Source organism: Aplidium turbinatum, chromosome 7 (assembly GCF_918807975.1).
Source record: "Aplidium turbinatum chromosome 7, kaAplTurb1.1, whole genome shotgun sequence".
In the NCBI taxonomy this organism is placed as follows: domain Eukaryota; kingdom Metazoa; phylum Chordata; class Ascidiacea; order Aplousobranchia; family Polyclinidae; genus Aplidium; species Aplidium turbinatum.
In genome coordinates this window covers 9,969,169-9,986,319 of record NC_137478.1, presented here as the reverse complement: position 1 = coordinate 9,986,319, position 17,151 = coordinate 9,969,169, and the positions used below count along the sequence as shown (strand labels likewise).

General features: G+C 38.0%; 1 protein-coding gene across 1 annotated transcript; it reads right to left on the bottom strand.

Moving 5' to 3' along the window:
* Positions 1-7,223: 7,223 nt before the first annotated feature.
* Positions 7,224-16,342, bottom strand: LOC145773735 (uncharacterized). The gene is made up of 5 exons (XM_082584869.1): positions 15,028-16,342; positions 12,102-12,299; positions 10,813-10,932; positions 8,483-8,638; positions 7,224-7,888 (listed from the first exon to the last, which is right to left on the bottom strand). Exons 1-5 carry the CDS (start codon positions 16,340-16,342, stop codon positions 7,701-7,703), a joined length of 1,977 nt encoding a protein of 658 aa, XP_082440995.1. The 3' UTR covers positions 7,224-7,700.
* Positions 16,343-17,151: the final 809 nt, after the last annotated feature.

The following is a 17,151-nucleotide window of genomic DNA, read 5'->3' as shown; positions in this document are numbered from 1 at the left end:
AGCCTTCCAGTGTAGTCCGGGAACATCGTGAATCTGGGGTGGTAAAAGGATAGACCCTCGGCCCCAGACGCTCACACGACGACGACGACTCCACTAATGGAATACAAACAAATAAACAAACCAGACAAGCGTAGTCCTTACAATTTACAGCAGGTGAATTGATTGTTACACTTTTGGTTGTTTGTTTAGCCTACTACTTGCTGCCCTTTGAGGTCAATTCATGTGAGTATCTATCACAGCAGCGCACAAAGACAAGTTACCCTACTGGTGTATAAAATGGTTTTCAGTTCCACAGAGTTTCCAATCCCGTAGTTATAGATATCCCTGAGCAAGTCCCAACTAGAACAATAATCTGATTGGTCGGTCGGTGGAATCGTATGTAGGCTACAGCGATATGCTCCCGGAAAGTATTTTTGCCTTCGTGCTCTTTAACTCCTCTAGAAAAATATCTTTGGTTATACTTGTACGCTGATACCTTCCGCGGGCCGCAGCGATACAGCGTGGCGGGCCGCCAGTTGGTGACCCCTGGTCAGGGGTTACCAACCTTTTTTGCATGCGGGCCACTTTGGCACTAAGGAGAGCTGTGGCGGGCCGCAGTAATAAAATTTTGAGTAGGTTGACTCTTATGCTAGAAAAGAACGAATTTCGTACTCAGTATCCAGCGTTACATGCTGTTAATATTTGTCTTAGAATACCGCAGCACGTGGCAGCTAACTCGATGGCGTCGCTTCCCTGCTTTATGTCGCCTACTTGTTGTTATGTCCTGCATTTTTGTTTCACAGTGCACTGTGTGTTGTTCCAAAGAGCGCAAAATAAAAATGATAATGCCTCATTTACATTACTAAATATTTTGTAATGTAGAAGAGGCATAAAGTAAGGCATCACATAAGACAAACAACAAATCAGCTTTTTTCATCATTGATTCAACATCTGAATACGTTGCGCCAATGTATAAGAGGCCGGCTATTGTGAAGACCCGCCATTTATAAACGATCCGATTATACCAAACGTGAGACAAACTAGTGGATCAAAGAATGAATAAACAATGCTGAGAAAACTAAATCTAAGTGACGAACAATACCGATGTCTTCATTTATCTTTGAAAAATGCTGCCTAAACTTATCAACAAAAAATACCGTAAATAACGGCAAGGATCCCGAAAGCAGAATTTGCTCGACTTTGGCATGAATTTAGTCAGACATCTACAGTAATAATTCCGCACATACAATAACGGGCTCTCAACGGCTGTAAGATACATAATAATCAACCTGGTTCTGGGCGGTTTGTGTAACAGCTTAGGGAAAGACACTACTTGAAATGATGCACCACACAAAAGATTTCCAATGAAGACTGAGTCTAAAAACCGATGTGGATTGTGCTGCACAATGACTTCAAGTTTAGGACAGAAAAGGCACAAAAATATCCCGATAAAAATAAAAACCTTGTGGGAAATTTTCGAGAATCATAACACGATGCAAATACCATAAACGCATAGTTTGCATGCTGCTCTAAGCTGGCCGGCAACCACAAAGGTAGACAATACAGGCAGTTTATAATTCGATAACGGCGCAATAAACATTATAAATACGTAACCCGACAATTTTCTTTTACAAACGTTTTACGTCTAATAGTAAATTTTCCCCCAACAATTTTTTGCGAAGCGCTTGCAAACCACGGTTTTGTAAAATAATTCATCATTATTATTTTTTACTTCTCGGATATTGTAAAACGTCATCAGCAAAATCACAAAAAAAAATTTCATTACTTCAATGTAGTAGGCCTAAGATTTTTTATAGAATTGTAGCCACCTTGTTTCAACTAAGAAGCCATTTTTTGGCAATATAAAGTTATAGAAAATAATTTGCAATCCTGCAAATGTTTGGAAAGAATCTAGGAAGTCTTCTTACAATCTGGCACAAAATGATTATGTTTATTGTATCTCTGCAATATTTTTTACGACAAACTTTGAAGCTTCGTTATAATCATTTTTATCTTTGAAGTCAAAAGTTAATTTTTTTTTTGGCCAGAAACATAATCGCTGCCTTGCTGATGTTGTCGCCTTTACGCGTATTTTTTGTGTTTCAAACAATGACGACCCAGTCAGCAATCCAGTCCTTTTACATTGATTCAACATTTGTAAACGTTAAATTTATGTAGATTTGCTGACTGTGGGTTATTTCACATTTCCTTTGTTTACGCATGTTCCTCAATTCGCTGTTGCATTGTTTCGACGCTGGCGAACTAAAAATGTATTTTCAAATTGATTGACACAATCTTCAATAAAAAGTGAGCTTCGAACTTAGCTTTGTTGATGTAAATGCTGTATTGTTTGTGGATGTAATTTATGAGTCATGTTTATAAACACTCGTAAGCGAAATGACTTATGATGTAGCCTGCATGATATTTGTGATGCGACTTGACACAAATCCACAGTTTCAAAAGCACCTAATTTGAACTTAGAAATTTCAGATAATTTCAACAACTTGTTCAATTGTCTTCTCTCTACTAAAAATATTCATAGGCTACTACAAACTCAATTGTAGACCTAAAATACACAAACGAAGATGTAAACAGCTATTCAAGCAGGCTAAGGTGTTACTTATGAGAAATTTGGTTCCATAAAACTAGAAGCTAGCCATGAGTTTCGGAATGCATTAGTTTAGGACAAAAATGTAAGACAACAAACGCAGTTTTTTTTTTTTTTTCAAATTCGTGTAACAACATTATTCTGATTGTAACTATTTTAGAATCAGTGAGTAGCTTACAATAAGATTTGCTCGCAAGTCGTAAATCTTTATCAATGCAATGATTGGGCACACCGCACACACACTTCGTGCCTTAGATCGAGCTCTTTGTTTTTCAGAACTTTACATGAAATCGGATTAGCACTGTAATTAAATAGCGGCAAGATAAATCAAAAGTGTCGTTTTAGGGTACCTTTGCAAAAATTGAAATAACAAGTTTAACATATAAAATTTTAAAATAATGACTTTTCAAACTTATAGACAAATGATTTGTGTTCCCACCAGTGCAATTTCTGTTGAAATAGCACCAGCGGATAACACGTAACAGCTGATAACACGTAACAGCTGATTGAATTTGAATTCCAGTGGGGGTCTGGGGGGCCTCCCCCAGAAATTTTTGAAAAACACTTCCAATTTGGTGCGCTCTGAGAGCATTTCCAAAACAAATCAAAAATAAAAATCTGTCAAATTGTGCTTCGCCTATGTCGTGATCATACATCCATTTAATGTTTAGAAGTCATGAACAATCTTAATTTTAACGTTGCAGGACCAAAATCCTGTGTTAGACATGGAATAATAGTTGTCTAAATATTTAATTCGTCATGAATGTTCATTCTCAGATATTCAGTTAGGCCTACACTACAAAAACTAACACTTAAGCCTAAACATTACAACTGCAAGCAATTTGTACAAAAAGCTGGATAAGTTTGCCTCCTGCCTATAGAATCTTAACGAACTAAATATTGCATCCGCACCTGAACGTTCATTGGCGAAGTAACGTTATATCAACGCTGTAAAAAGGGCAAAGGCATGACTATGAAAGCTAGTAGGCTAAAGTACATGGCGAGGAGACATCAAAAAACAGCAACAATTTTTTCGGCATTATGATGCTGTGCTGTGTACCGTGACGAGAGACCATTCTGACGAGTTAGTCTAGCCGCTTTAGCGAATGTACGCATTGACGTCACTGGGAAAGCAACTCTAACCATAACTCATCTGATTGGCTAAGCAGCTAGTGACGTTTTGCAAAACGATTAAGAATTGGATAAAACGAAGGTGTTTTTTGACACTTTTGAACCTGGGGAAAGCAACTTTGATAGTTGCTTCCCTGAAGCCTCAGTGGTTGTTTCTGACAGGAGCATTTGCGTTAATTGGCATTTATAGGCAAGACATGCGGTTTGGTGAGGACTTAGACTACTCACAAGCGTTACGACTTACGAGTAATTCTAGTCACGAATACAGTAATTTTTAAGTTAAAATAGACGTGATAAAAATAATAAGAAGTTAAACCAAGAATTCAGTCATTATATTTTGCATAATTTTCGCTTAGGTAAGCACTGCTTTCCTTTCTTTCCCTCACCGATCGTCACTGGGATTCTGCTTCCTTGCTTTCCCTCACCGATCGTCACTAGTTTTCGCTTAGGTAAGCACTGCTTTCCTTGCTTTCCCTCACCGATCGTCCCCGTGAACAAGCTGGTTTCCGACACGGACGATCAACCGTAGATCAGGTCACACTTATGACCCAAGACATTGAGGACAGCTTCTCGGCTAAGAAGAAGGCTGGCGCCGTGTTTGTTGATCTCACGGCTGCCTATGATACTGTATGGCATAGCGGCCTTACCTGCAAATTACTCCGTCTGCTCCCTGACAGACACATGGTCCATATGATGATGGAACTTGTGCAAAACCGCAGTTTTACCCTCACAACCTGTAGCGGTCGTCGAAGCAGACTACGCAGGCTTAAAAACGACGTCCCACAGGGCTTCCTAACAGACGTTCAGCCACTAACCTCAACAAAAGAAGAAACAAGACTTAAGCAATGGAAACAACAATTCGAAAACGACCCATCATACACTGAAATGAAGATCCCACCATCAGAGTCCCTCCCCCCAGGAGCAAACGCTCCTTGGGCAAAGTGGAAAACATTAAATCGACTCCGAACCGGTGTTGGACGTACTAAGTCTGCAATGGTGGAGTGGGGCTACGACACGGGCCCTGCTGTATGTATCTGTGGCACCGAGCCCCAAACAGCGGACCACCTTCTTGTTTGCCCTCGGCCTTCCACCTTAACAACCGGGAGGCACAGCGTGAGATAAACATCAAGATTGATTGGGAACGCCTGCCCTACTGTGCCGAACCTACATACCTTGGCATAACCCTGGACAGGTCACTCACGTACCGCCGGCACTTGAAGTCACTGCGCAAAAAACTATTTACACGCGTCGCACTTTTGAGGCGATTGGCGGGTTCCGGCTGGGGAGCTGGTGCTAAAACTCTTCGTACAGCTACCCTAACCCTTGTTCATTCCACCGCTGAGTACTGCGCGCCGGTCTGGTGTCGTAGTTCTCACACCCACCAGATTGATACCGCCATCAACGACGCACTGCGTACTGTGACTGGATGCCTGCGTCCCACTCCAACGGACTGCCTACCCATCCTAGCAGGCATCCAACCCCCTGAGCTACGCCGTAAAGGAGCCACGATTTCTTTCGCTCGCCGCGCTTTGGACCCCGGCCATTCCCTCCATGCAACATTCAAGAGACCACCACCTATAAAGCAGCAGCTGAAATCAAGACGCCCCTTTGTGCCTGCCGCACAACAACTCCTTAAGAACGCAGAAGAACTTGGTTTAAGTGCGGCACACTGGATGAACCACATGTGGAACACGGAGTGGCAAAATCACACCTCCACGCTCCGTGACTTCATACCCGACGCCGATCACCGCCCACCAGGGATGTCCCTCGCAAGGCTTGCGTGGGTCAGGCTAAACCGCCTGCGAACTGGCGTCGGCCGCTTTCGTTCGGACATGCACAAGTGGGGCCTGGCTCCTTCATCAGAATGCGAGTGTGGTGCCACGGAACAGACCGCAGACCATGTCATCCACCACTGCCTAACCCACCGGCCTCCTCACGGTGCGCATGGTCTGAGGGTCCTGGACGACGAGACTGCTGAGTGGCTGAAGATTTCCTGCCCTCCAATCTAGCCTGGAAAGATCGCTCATAAGCCATCATCATCACTGGGATTCTATAATAATCCAGTTTTTGTCCAGCACATAAAACATATTTTATATCAAATATAGTTACTATTCTCTAAAATCTGTAGGCTACAGCCTGTTTCACCCTAAAAGGGGGGTCATCAGAAGTTTCTGAAAAATATGCAAAAGCAATAAATCGATAATACCCTAAAACAGTGATTCCCAAACTGTGTGCCGCGGCACACTAGTGTGCCGCGAATCTTTTTGGAAAAGAACTGTAAGATATTTAAAATAAGGCATGCAGACATGCATATGCGACTTAACCCTATCTCAGTAGGCTACGAGCTGTTTTCGTACGCGGAAAGTACGTCACGGGCTATCTTAACCCCGTGCTAATTAATCGCTAATAACGGGAGCTATGAATACCACAGAGCCAAAATATTTTACAAGATAATAGTCACGTGTATTGAGCTCATACGAATTAAATTTTTTCCAACAAATTCATTGAAATAAAGTGTTTGAAATGAAAAATCGTCAAGAAGTCAGTTTTCATTTTAATTTCTAGAAAATAGCTTCAAAATTTACGTAAGTGTGCCGCGAGCGTTTTATAATTATCCTAGTGTGCCACAAGCTGAAAAAGTTTGGGAACCACTGCCCTAAAAGATATTAATATTATAACTTTAATTTAATCTGCAAAAAATAAAGTCAGAATTACAAAGGGCTACCTTTATCGGTTACCACAAAAGCCTCAATCAAAGCGTCCAAATAGAAACCAAACAGATTGATAGCAACTCCCTTTTCTTGATTTCCTTAATCTTCAAGAAAATGAAGTATCTTCTGACAGGTGTCAAACCCACAACAATGCTTGATATGAACAACTCGGTTGCATGTCTTGTAATAGCCTACTAACGAATTTATTTTCACACGAGTCAGTTCAATCATAAACAGCTAAAAATCGATTTCGATCAGCTAGCAGCTAGATCATCTTCAGTTAAGCTTATTCAAATAGAATTAATTTGAATGTTGATTTAAAACAGCACTTCTTAAACTGGGGTAAATTTACCCCTGGGGGTAAATTTCCTCGTTTTGGGGGGTAAATGAGCTATCAATCAAAATATCCACATCAGTTGACGGGACAGAAAAATTGTGCCAGCTGTAGGTATTGGTATTGTAGATATCATTTCACCGCTTGACGCATTTCAAGTATTGATCCAATCAGAAGAAAAAGATCACAGACAAATGTACAACACTAGCTTTTCCTGGGTCCTACCAGTAGTACCACACATGTTAACAGTCTTACTTCAGTTCTAAGGTTTGGCGGACATGATTACTAATAATCAAGTTTCCATCTTTTCAGTTCAATATTTAGCTTAGCCAACTTAGCTTGCTAATTAAATAGCTTACATGGCCAACCTGTTCTGTAAATCGCAAACAAAACTACCTTTGGTTTCCACAATTGTAAGTTCTATTTCTACTCCAAAGCGAAGTGACAAATATTTGCGGTAACCGGAAATAAAACCTCCAAACACGTAAACCACAAGTGCAAAGTGATCATATAGGCATGCAGTTACTTAATACTGTTTGCAAAGATGCCGTGTTTTACAATGATATTTTACGTTAAAATGTATTTATTAAACAAAAAAAGTACTGTACCACTACTTTAATATTTTATAATCATATAGGTCAAAACAAAATGGAAAACTTCAATTTTAATTTTCCATCCACCAAAACTACTTGTACTGGTACTTTTGAGTTTGAGCAAGACACGCAAACGGCATCTTATAAGACTAGTAGCCTAACTCACGTGTTAAAATTATATCAACTTGGCATTGTGTAATGTGTAAGGCGACACGTACTAATTGAACTTAGCTAACCATTTCCATGAGGTGAAACAATCTATAAATATAGAATAATGCAAGCAAAAGGTAATTTCTTGCAAATTCACTCACTGGCCTGAATAGTAAAAAGTGGCCAGATTGCAACTACACTGATAGCGCGGGATTGACAAACTGATAGACCAATCTTTGAGAAACAGCAGTTTTTTTGATGATTCCTTTTTTGTAGTACTGGCGAATAGATCGGCTTAGTTTGTCGTAATTCATGGCTGGGCGATTTTTTCGAACTCCCCAAAGCCTAGCGACTTCTACCGAGTCTTCTATTTTAAATACACCTGAAATATAAAAGTATTATTTTATTACACATTAGCTCAAGTTTTAGAAAATTAAAAAATGCTACTGCTTACAAAAACAGCCAAAGAAGTTCAAACTGTTTTTAGTCAAATTGTTGAGGTTTTTAATGTTTTACTGTATATAATAATTTATTTGATTTATTAATTACAAGACAATATTCTGTAGTTAAGTTTCAACGATGGCACAGAGGATAACGCGTTGAATTTTGATAATGTTAACCTGTTTCGACACCATACATATACTGGTTGTTGTTAAACACCGTTCACCTCTACCCAGGGTGTAATAAATTGGGTAGGTGGGCGTAATTGTAAGTTATATTTATATTCCCGGAAGCTGATTATAGACCATATTTACCTTTTATACTGTAGCAGGCTATTGAGAAAAAGCCGTATCGTTAATTTTTGATAGAATTCAATATAAAACCAAAAAATGACATAGCATTTGTTAAATATTTTTAGCGTATTAAAAGTCATTGAATTCGAATTAGGCCTATATAATAGGCTACCCTTAATACACTTTTGAAATTTCATAATGCAAAATTAAAGGTTTATGCTAGCTATTTATAAAAAATAAACCTTTTTCTTGGTCAATCCAACGAATAAATTGCCCATAAAGTTGCGGTTTCATCAACAGCTCTTTGAGGAATACCCACAAATGAATGCTTGATGTTTGGTTTGTTTTCATTAGAGAATTTGCAGCATCTTCTTTTGGTATGTTTATATCTTCATTGCCTTGAAAAGTCAATTGATTAACTTTTTGCCTTGAATTGAGCGTGTAAAATATACGCATAGGCGTAGTCTGCCCACAGTATGTGAGAATGCGTACACCAGTACCGGTCTTTGGGCTGTGCAAACCGTGCGATCACACAGGGCCAGCAATTTACTATTCATGCCCAAATTTTTGTTAAACATGCTCTCAGAATGCACCAAATTCAAAGTATTTTTTTAATTTTTTCTAGGAGTGCCCCCAGGCCCCCCGCCGCTGGGTGTCGCTTTCGGCAAACACGTCGTCAGGTTTCGCCCTCCGGCCGTCAAAACCCCTCTCCACTTTCAAAATACCTAGCTACGCTACTGAATTGGATCATTGTCATTGGGGCCGCAAAGCATATTCCACACAGGGCCGGAAATACCTTAAGACCGGCACTGCGTGCACCAAGGCAATTACTAGCAATTAAATTATCTTTTAAAATCCGCAAAAATGTCCCATGTCAACAAAATCTAACAAAATAAACCAAACATGATGTGAAATTCGCATCCTGCAAAATCGGCGTCAAAAGTTCCTCAAGGTAGCACAGCAGTATCGTCAATATTGTGGTGATAGATTTTTGCAATCTTAAATGATTTCGTCCTTTGGCAAGACACCAAGCCCTGTCTCCTGTAAGCTATTTTGGTGACTGGAACTACGGGCAGAAGTGTCTGGTCGACATACAGTAGGTGCTTACAACTCATCTGTTGAAAGTTCTACATCGATCAATCAAACGTTTGCATAGCGAAGATATAGTTCATCCAAAACGTTAAACAGTGAAACTTATTAATGAGATGTTATTTGGGTCATTGGTTTTTCATAGGCTTCAAATTTGAGCTTGCATTTTTTTCACCAGTTGCACCACTGTGCTTCTGGTAACTGGTCTTTTGCTTACTATTTTTAAGTTTTTTTACAGTACTTTCATTAGTTTTTTTAAAGTAACTTTTCCAGTACTTAGTAAGATCTTGTTTTTCTGTTAAAGGTTATACCCAATACCCATGCCATCTTTGACGGTTTTTACTTGACAGAGACCTGAACAGATTATGTCACGCAAGTTAACATCTGGTTGCTTTATCACAATTAGTCTACTGCAAGTTCAATGAGAAAAATCTTCTTGGTTTTCCTCAAATGAGTTCCGTTCACATTATTTTGACATCCGCATCATAAAGGCTGTTACACCACCTGCGAACCCGGCTCAATGGCCTAATGGTTTGAATGTTCGCTTCTGCATCGATTGATGTGGATTTGATTCTTCCAAGGCCTATTAGAAAATTGCACTAAATTTTATTCCTGCTTGGCACTCAGCAAAGGAGCGGGTTTAGGGTACTAGCGTATTTCCCCGAAGTCATTCGCAACCGTTGAACACTCTGCAACAGGTAGTGGGGTTGCCCGGGTTGGGTACAGGTATTGCAACAACTCTGCTTTGTTTCCTGTCGTTTTACTTTATTTTTGCAAGGATCTCTACCTGGTTAAATTAAGTCTAGCCCGCATTCGATCCAATCAGAAGAAAATCTTTAGAAAAAGGCATCTAAGAAAAATGTAACATTTTTTTCACTCTTATATCAAGGTTCCATTAGCCTAGTTCTTTAACCGTTCGTGCACTACACCAACTTCTTGAGGTTGGTCAGGCTTCTTTCCGAGAACCATTTTACCTTTGAGGAGATATAGCTTGTCTCACCGTTACACCCATGTTTTTATGAGTTGTTTAATTGTCAAATCGAAGATATTTTGAAAAGTTATGTCTTTGAACCTGTTCCTTGTTATAGCTGCAGTAATGAATATTTGCCTATATAATAGGAAGAAAGATATTATTCATGTTTATCTCTAAGCAATAATATTTTACTTTATCATCAAATAACCTAATACAACACAATAAAAAAGAAAAGGAAAAAAAAACAAATTCTCAATACTTTATAACAGCTTTCAATCTGAAACTGAAAAATGAGATAAAAAAGATAGAGATAGTCAAACAAGCTTCTACGTAAGCTATCCTTAACGTTTTGAGACACAAATATTTTATGGCAAGCATACAGGTTACCCAGTTGGAGCTCGACCGGACCGTTTGGTAGGATTAAGATTAGAATTCCTTTGGAGTTGTATTTTTTGACAATCATGTTGGTTTTGTTATCTAATCTAAGAATAACTTGCCTACAATACTTACCCATGGCTAATAATCCTGAGGAAAATTTGGTATTTCCAACCATTTTTTCATTTTTAACTGAGTCTTTTGACGTGTGATACGTTGTTTCTGCAGAATCTAAGATATTTCGCATTTTAGCAGCTGGAAAATTTAAAAAATATTTTTTGAAAATAAATTGTAATAAAGGCCTGATGTTAATCGTGGGCTATACAATTTGAAACTGTCAAAAACTAGATCACTTTGAAATTTAGCACGCTTGCCGATTTCCGAGATACTTGAACGTTTCAGTTGTGGTTTCGAACAAAATAAAACAAAATTTTAAAATTATACACTAGCTTACATTATTCGCTACTACTTTTATTTTTAAACAAAGTAAAGTAAAACATACAACAAAGTAAAATATCATTAAGTGAATAAAGAAATAACAGTTAACCTCTCAAGTACATGTAGCTCCACACAGAGTGAAATTTACATGACTTTTGACTCTTTTTTTATTTGTTTAAAAATAATGTCTAAAAAGACATTTTAACTCTTTTATGTTTGTTTAAAAATAATATCTAAAAATACATTATTAAAAGATAACTACGGACAGCGGCCAGTGTTTCGATTTTCCGATCTCTTCAGCGTAGTAAAATGAAAGTGAAAGTTGTCTTTTTTTTTCTTTTTTTTTCTCTTTGCGCAACGCTCAGAGTTCAAGATGGATACCACTACATCTTGCAGGTTTACAATTTTCCATACGAAATGGATTTGTTTCCTGTTGTCTTGAGACGATGTTTCTGAGAGTGATGTAATAAGCCAATGAGAATTGATTTAATTTTTGATTTCAGACTCCAGCGAAACGTAATTTTACTGCCAATTAGAAGATATGACTTTTTTGAGAAAACTTGTGCTAAGCAATGACTGGAATTTGTTAAAAATAAAAACTTGAGAAAAAAACAGAAATTTATCACTAAGCTAGGACATAACAATCATCTGAGATGGATCTAAAATGCAAGAAATTAGATACTAGTGGCACATATAAGTATTTAAGATTCAAAAAAAGAGAAAAAAAAAAGAGTCAAAAGTCATGTAAGTCTCACTCTGTGTGGAGCTACATGTACTTGAGAGGTTAACTGTTATTTATTTATTTATTCACTTGTTGATTTATGCATATCAGTTTGTATCCTCTGTGGATCCTTCTTATGCATCATGGGCCAATCTTATAGAAGTTTGCTGGTACACCCTTTCATATTTTTAAATATCATTGTTTGAAACAGCTTAAATTTACTGCGTTATAAAAAAAAAAAAATGAACTTTGAGAACGATCTAACCTGATCGCCAAATACGAAGCCTTGCATGCAGTATGTCGCCACAAGTTGGTACTCTTGAAAGCATATCTTTTGCGCTGAGCTTGCACAGCTCAAGTCCAGACATTCTCAACAAAGAGATGTCAAAGACAGGAAGGTTGCATTGGTGGACAGTCCACATTATCCACTTGTCTACGTGATGCTCCGACCATTGCTCAGCATCTAAAGGTGTAGAAAAAGCAGTATAATTAAAGTATAGGCTGTTTTGTATCCACAAGATCCAATCATGGTCGTCTACTTTGCTATAAAATGGGCCATACTTGCAACGAGAAAGCAAATACCAAAAATATACCCTGGCTGTTGCGAAAGCAACAAACAACGTTGTTAATTACTTTTTATTTTGCTTGGTATTTACAAACTTTGCCAATAGCTGATGCCGGTCACGCGGATAATGTTAGACACTGCAAATGTCATTTGTCATATTTAAGCTGTCATGACACCTCTCAAGAATTACAAAATGAACACCCCACTTAATGCAACCAGTTTTACTGAAAGTCGTAAACTACAAACAAAAAATGACAAATTGACAGAGCATGATGTCACAACCAAAAAACCTTGGGCCACAGACCAAAAAAGTTTGGAAACCCCTGGAATAGACTATGTCTGACCACCATCGCTGACCACCACCATGTGTGACCACCACCATCACCACCAACGATCGCACTAAAAGATCACAATTCGGAATCAGCAAAGTTTGCACAGAAGGCAAAGTAGAAGGAAAAAGAAAACGTGGCAGACAACCAAAACGATGGCAAGACAACATTCAATCATGGACCGGACTCCACTTGACGACACTGGGCGAGTTGGCCCAAAATCGCCACTCTTGGAAGCAAATAAGCCAAAACGATGGCAAGACAACATTCAATCATGGACCGGACTCCACTTGACGACACTGGGCGAGTTGGCCCAAAATCGCCACTCTTGGAAGCGAATAAGCCATGTTGATGCGCAATCTGCGGCAGGCGGAGATAACGACTGATGATGACCACCATAGCTACTTAACAAGCCATAAAGCCAGATTGTGGACAAAGAGCCGACTGCATGGTATATGTTTCATTATCTCCGGTTAAGTTTTACTTGCATGAAACTGAAGATGATGTAGGTATTTGGTGAAAAAACAGCTGTCATGCTTTGGGCGATCACAACGTCATGGTCCACTTTTTTGCCTTTTTGATGGTGCAGTATCGAACCCTTCGGCACACTGAATCAATGTTTTCTTGAGACATGTGGTATAGCTTTTGTGTTACACATTTCGAAATCTAGAAGTTTATGAGAAACAAAAAACTATGAAAAGTAGCCTATAGTGTTAGATATTGACCTCATTTGTGTGAATTAAGTATAGGCTAACTTAAAAAAATCTAAAAATAACACAGTTTTGAAATAAGCTTTTGCTAAACCTGTAATGGCTAACTTTTTGATGATTATTCCAACAGGAAGCGCTAACTTAAAAAAATGTGTAAGTTACGTCACTGGACTATACGTCCCTTTTCTGCAGCTTTGGTTTCACCTAACAAGCATTGGGCGCTACCTGGACTCAGAGACTTTCGTGGGTTTCATTTCAATCTCACAACGAAACAATATGGTTTGATTTAGCAACGAAACGAAACAAAATGCTAGAAACATACTTTGCCACGAAAAGAAACTGAAACGAATAAATTTTCGTCCAAGCAAAATTTTTTGTTGAGAAGGTAACCTTCTCCGGTCCGGATTTAAAATACTCTGTGGCTAGCTAGACGATTTTCATATATCTCTCAAGTTTACAAAGTTTAGTTATTATTATTTTTATCATTTAATTTTCTTCAGATATGCATACATGTTAAACATCTTTATTGAGTTACACAAAAATAGTTCACGTACAGGGGGAAGACTACAAACGTAAGCATTGGTAGTGCAAGAGTATATAATAAACTTTATTTTTTTGATTGGTAACCCCACAATTTCAACCAATGCGAAATCAAGCAAACAAATCTATACCTACATCCCTTGCAGTTACATCTTTTGATTACATCACTTTTTATCTGTGGTAGCCTAATTCTACTCATTCGCAAAATAACTTATTCATCCTCTGAACATCCCGCTTCGGTTCCCGCTATCCGCGCTCTGTCTAAAGCAGAGTTGGATTCCAGGTGCAATTGTAATTGAATGTAATTCATTCATATTTTCATGAAATTATGCATTAATTTAGCCTTTTTGTTGTTGTGTAATTGTAATTGGAAATTCAAAAAAATTTGGTCCAAATTACAATTACATTTGGTAAGCTGCATGCATGATATCAGTAGCCTACTTTTAATACGAGTTCAAAGGTGATTTCTACAATGCAACGATCATTTCTATCTAATGCATTTCTACTGTAGGCTACTTGTTTTTGATAACATCAAACTCTCAAAAATCATCGATGAATATAAATATTGAAACAATTAGTTTTTGTAGTGTAATTGAAACGTGTAATCAATTACATTTGGAAGTAGCTTAGGCTAATTGTAATTTTAAAATTTCAAAGCAATGTAATTGTAATGTAATTAAAATTTTTGATGGTGTAATTGTAATGTAATTGAACTGCAAACTATGTTGCCTACTATCCCACTCTGGTCTGAAAGTTCTTTTAGTGTTTAGGCTAGTTAGCCGTGGTGTGGCTGCGTAGTCATTTGTTGCGTGTATGTTCGTCATAGTTTACTGAACAAAAAATGTTTTCAGTTGTAACCTAGACCAAAATGGTTGCTATGGATTTGGCCCAGCAGTGCTTCAAGTTTGCCACTCTAGTCGTAGCCTACAGTAGAACAGACCAGTTTTACCATGGCTACTTGGATGTGTTACGACTTGTACGTGGATAGCAACTTACGGATAAATGTTTAATCAGAGTTTTTATTAGTTATAAAGGAAGCATGCTTACCAGTTGGTATCTTTAGTAAGGAACAAGCCAGCTCCATCTCCTTCACAGCTTCTTTATGGTACTCGCGTTCAATATGCTCCATACAAGAGTAATCAACATCCGATAAATCAATATCATCCAACAAACTGTTTGACGTCTGAAGCTGTAAAAATCCCAAATCCGGCTGGGGAGTATGTTGTTTAGCATCTTGCCACGTAATTTCTTTTAAATCTATTGGACTTGCTTGTCCAATAAGTTGAAATCTTCTTAATGGTTGACGATGTTGAAACTTTGGAGAGTTACAAATTTCACCTTGATTTGCATATGAAACTGTGTGGTTGTTAACTGCGTCAGAATGGAAATTATTCCAAACAGCGCTGTTTCCAGGAGGTAGCTTGTTGTTGAGATACGAATTGAAAATGTCCTCTTGTTTAATGTCATGGAAATTTCCAAGTAAAAGATTGTTTGAAACTGCAGGGTTTCCGTTTGGAAAAAAGTCCGGAGAAAAACTGTTTTCAGAAGTAGAAGTCACAGTGGATTGGTTTTGAGACCACACGGTCTCTTGGTCATCGTTCGGAAAACGTGGCTGTTCACAGTAGGATAGCGCGGGTACGATTTCATTTTGCACTGAGCTAGTAAAAAATGGCGATTGAATAAAATTATCTACAGTGTTTCCATTTAAATTTTGACTATTTGGGGATTTTCTTTCTAAGTTTTCAAAACCCTTTTCAAAGTGTTCTTGTTCGTTTTCTTGGGTTTGAAATCGACGAATACTTTCCAAACCAGGAATAGAGTGTTTCTCAGGGCTTGCTTTAAAAGACTCTTTTTGTTCTATGGAGTTTAGATCTCCGTATCCTGATTTAGTCCTTTTGTTGTTTACAGTGGTTAAGTACACAGGCTCATCGCAGTCCTTTACTGTCCGTTTCAATTTGACCTTTTCCGGTTCTTGGCGCTTTGTACAACTTACTAGTGTTTCATAACACCTATAGTCTTCCAAATTTTTGTTATTTTTGCAGCAATGTTTACTTTCGTTTGTCCCCAAATATGATTTATTTTCATTGGTTAGATTTTCCGCATTAAATTGAAGATAATGAGTGTCAATTGCTTTTGTTTCCTCTCGCAAAAATTCGCTGATTTCTGGCAGTGGCGCTGGCATGTGCATTACTGAAGAACTTTCTGCCCCACTCCAAGTATCATGCAAGGTTGAATCAGCTTTATAGCTTTGAAATGCAGCGAAGCCAGTGCTCACAACAGTCGAGTATGGGTACTCGTCTTCAGAACTGGTTTCCTCTTGGCCTCGAACCCATTCATGAGAAGCACAAGGTATGACATTCATTCTTAACTTATAGTAGCCTATACGTTACCCTACCTTTGAAAATTAAAGCATTTATTGTAACCTACAAGATTAATACTGTAATAGTCAGTCTATTTGGAAACACTAGAAAATAAAGTGTATTAACATTTACCTGCAGAGGTTGTCTAGTGTGGCCACAGGAGGCTTCGGGCTCTCAGATCAAAAAACTAAATCAAATAATAATAAAAAAATAAATGAACATTCACTCAACAGAAGTTAAATGATCCAAAAAGATATCATTAGATGAACTATCTAAGATGAGCTATCTAAACAAATTACAACGGCTAAGCTTATAACCTCACACTTGGATTCTACTGGAGCTATTGGAGAGCAAAATAAAAGGAGCAAGCTATTTTTTGCAGCCTAAGTGTGGACTAGCTGATGATCTGCTTTTCATTGTTTTGTAATAAAATGCAATAATTTGCGATTCAAAAGAAAATTTTATTGCAAAAACGTCTTTCCTTTTTTAATCAAGTCCAATCTGAAGTCACTTTTTGTCGTTGCATTTTTTACAAGAGTGTTTTAACTTTTAACATATTCGAAAATGAATCTACAAACATTCAAACTTAGATTTTCTTAATCCTGTTGATGCCCTCTCATCAGAGATTAACTTTCACTCAATGATCTGTGATAAGTTTCAATCATCGGTATCCACATTAAATACACATTACACAGTCTACCAAATTCTTCGTTTTCAAAATTACAAATCAATTTAGTTTGCTATTATTTTTTTAGCAAATTTGAAAGTGCCAACAATATGCTCTTTAAAAATTGAATATTTATACAAATAT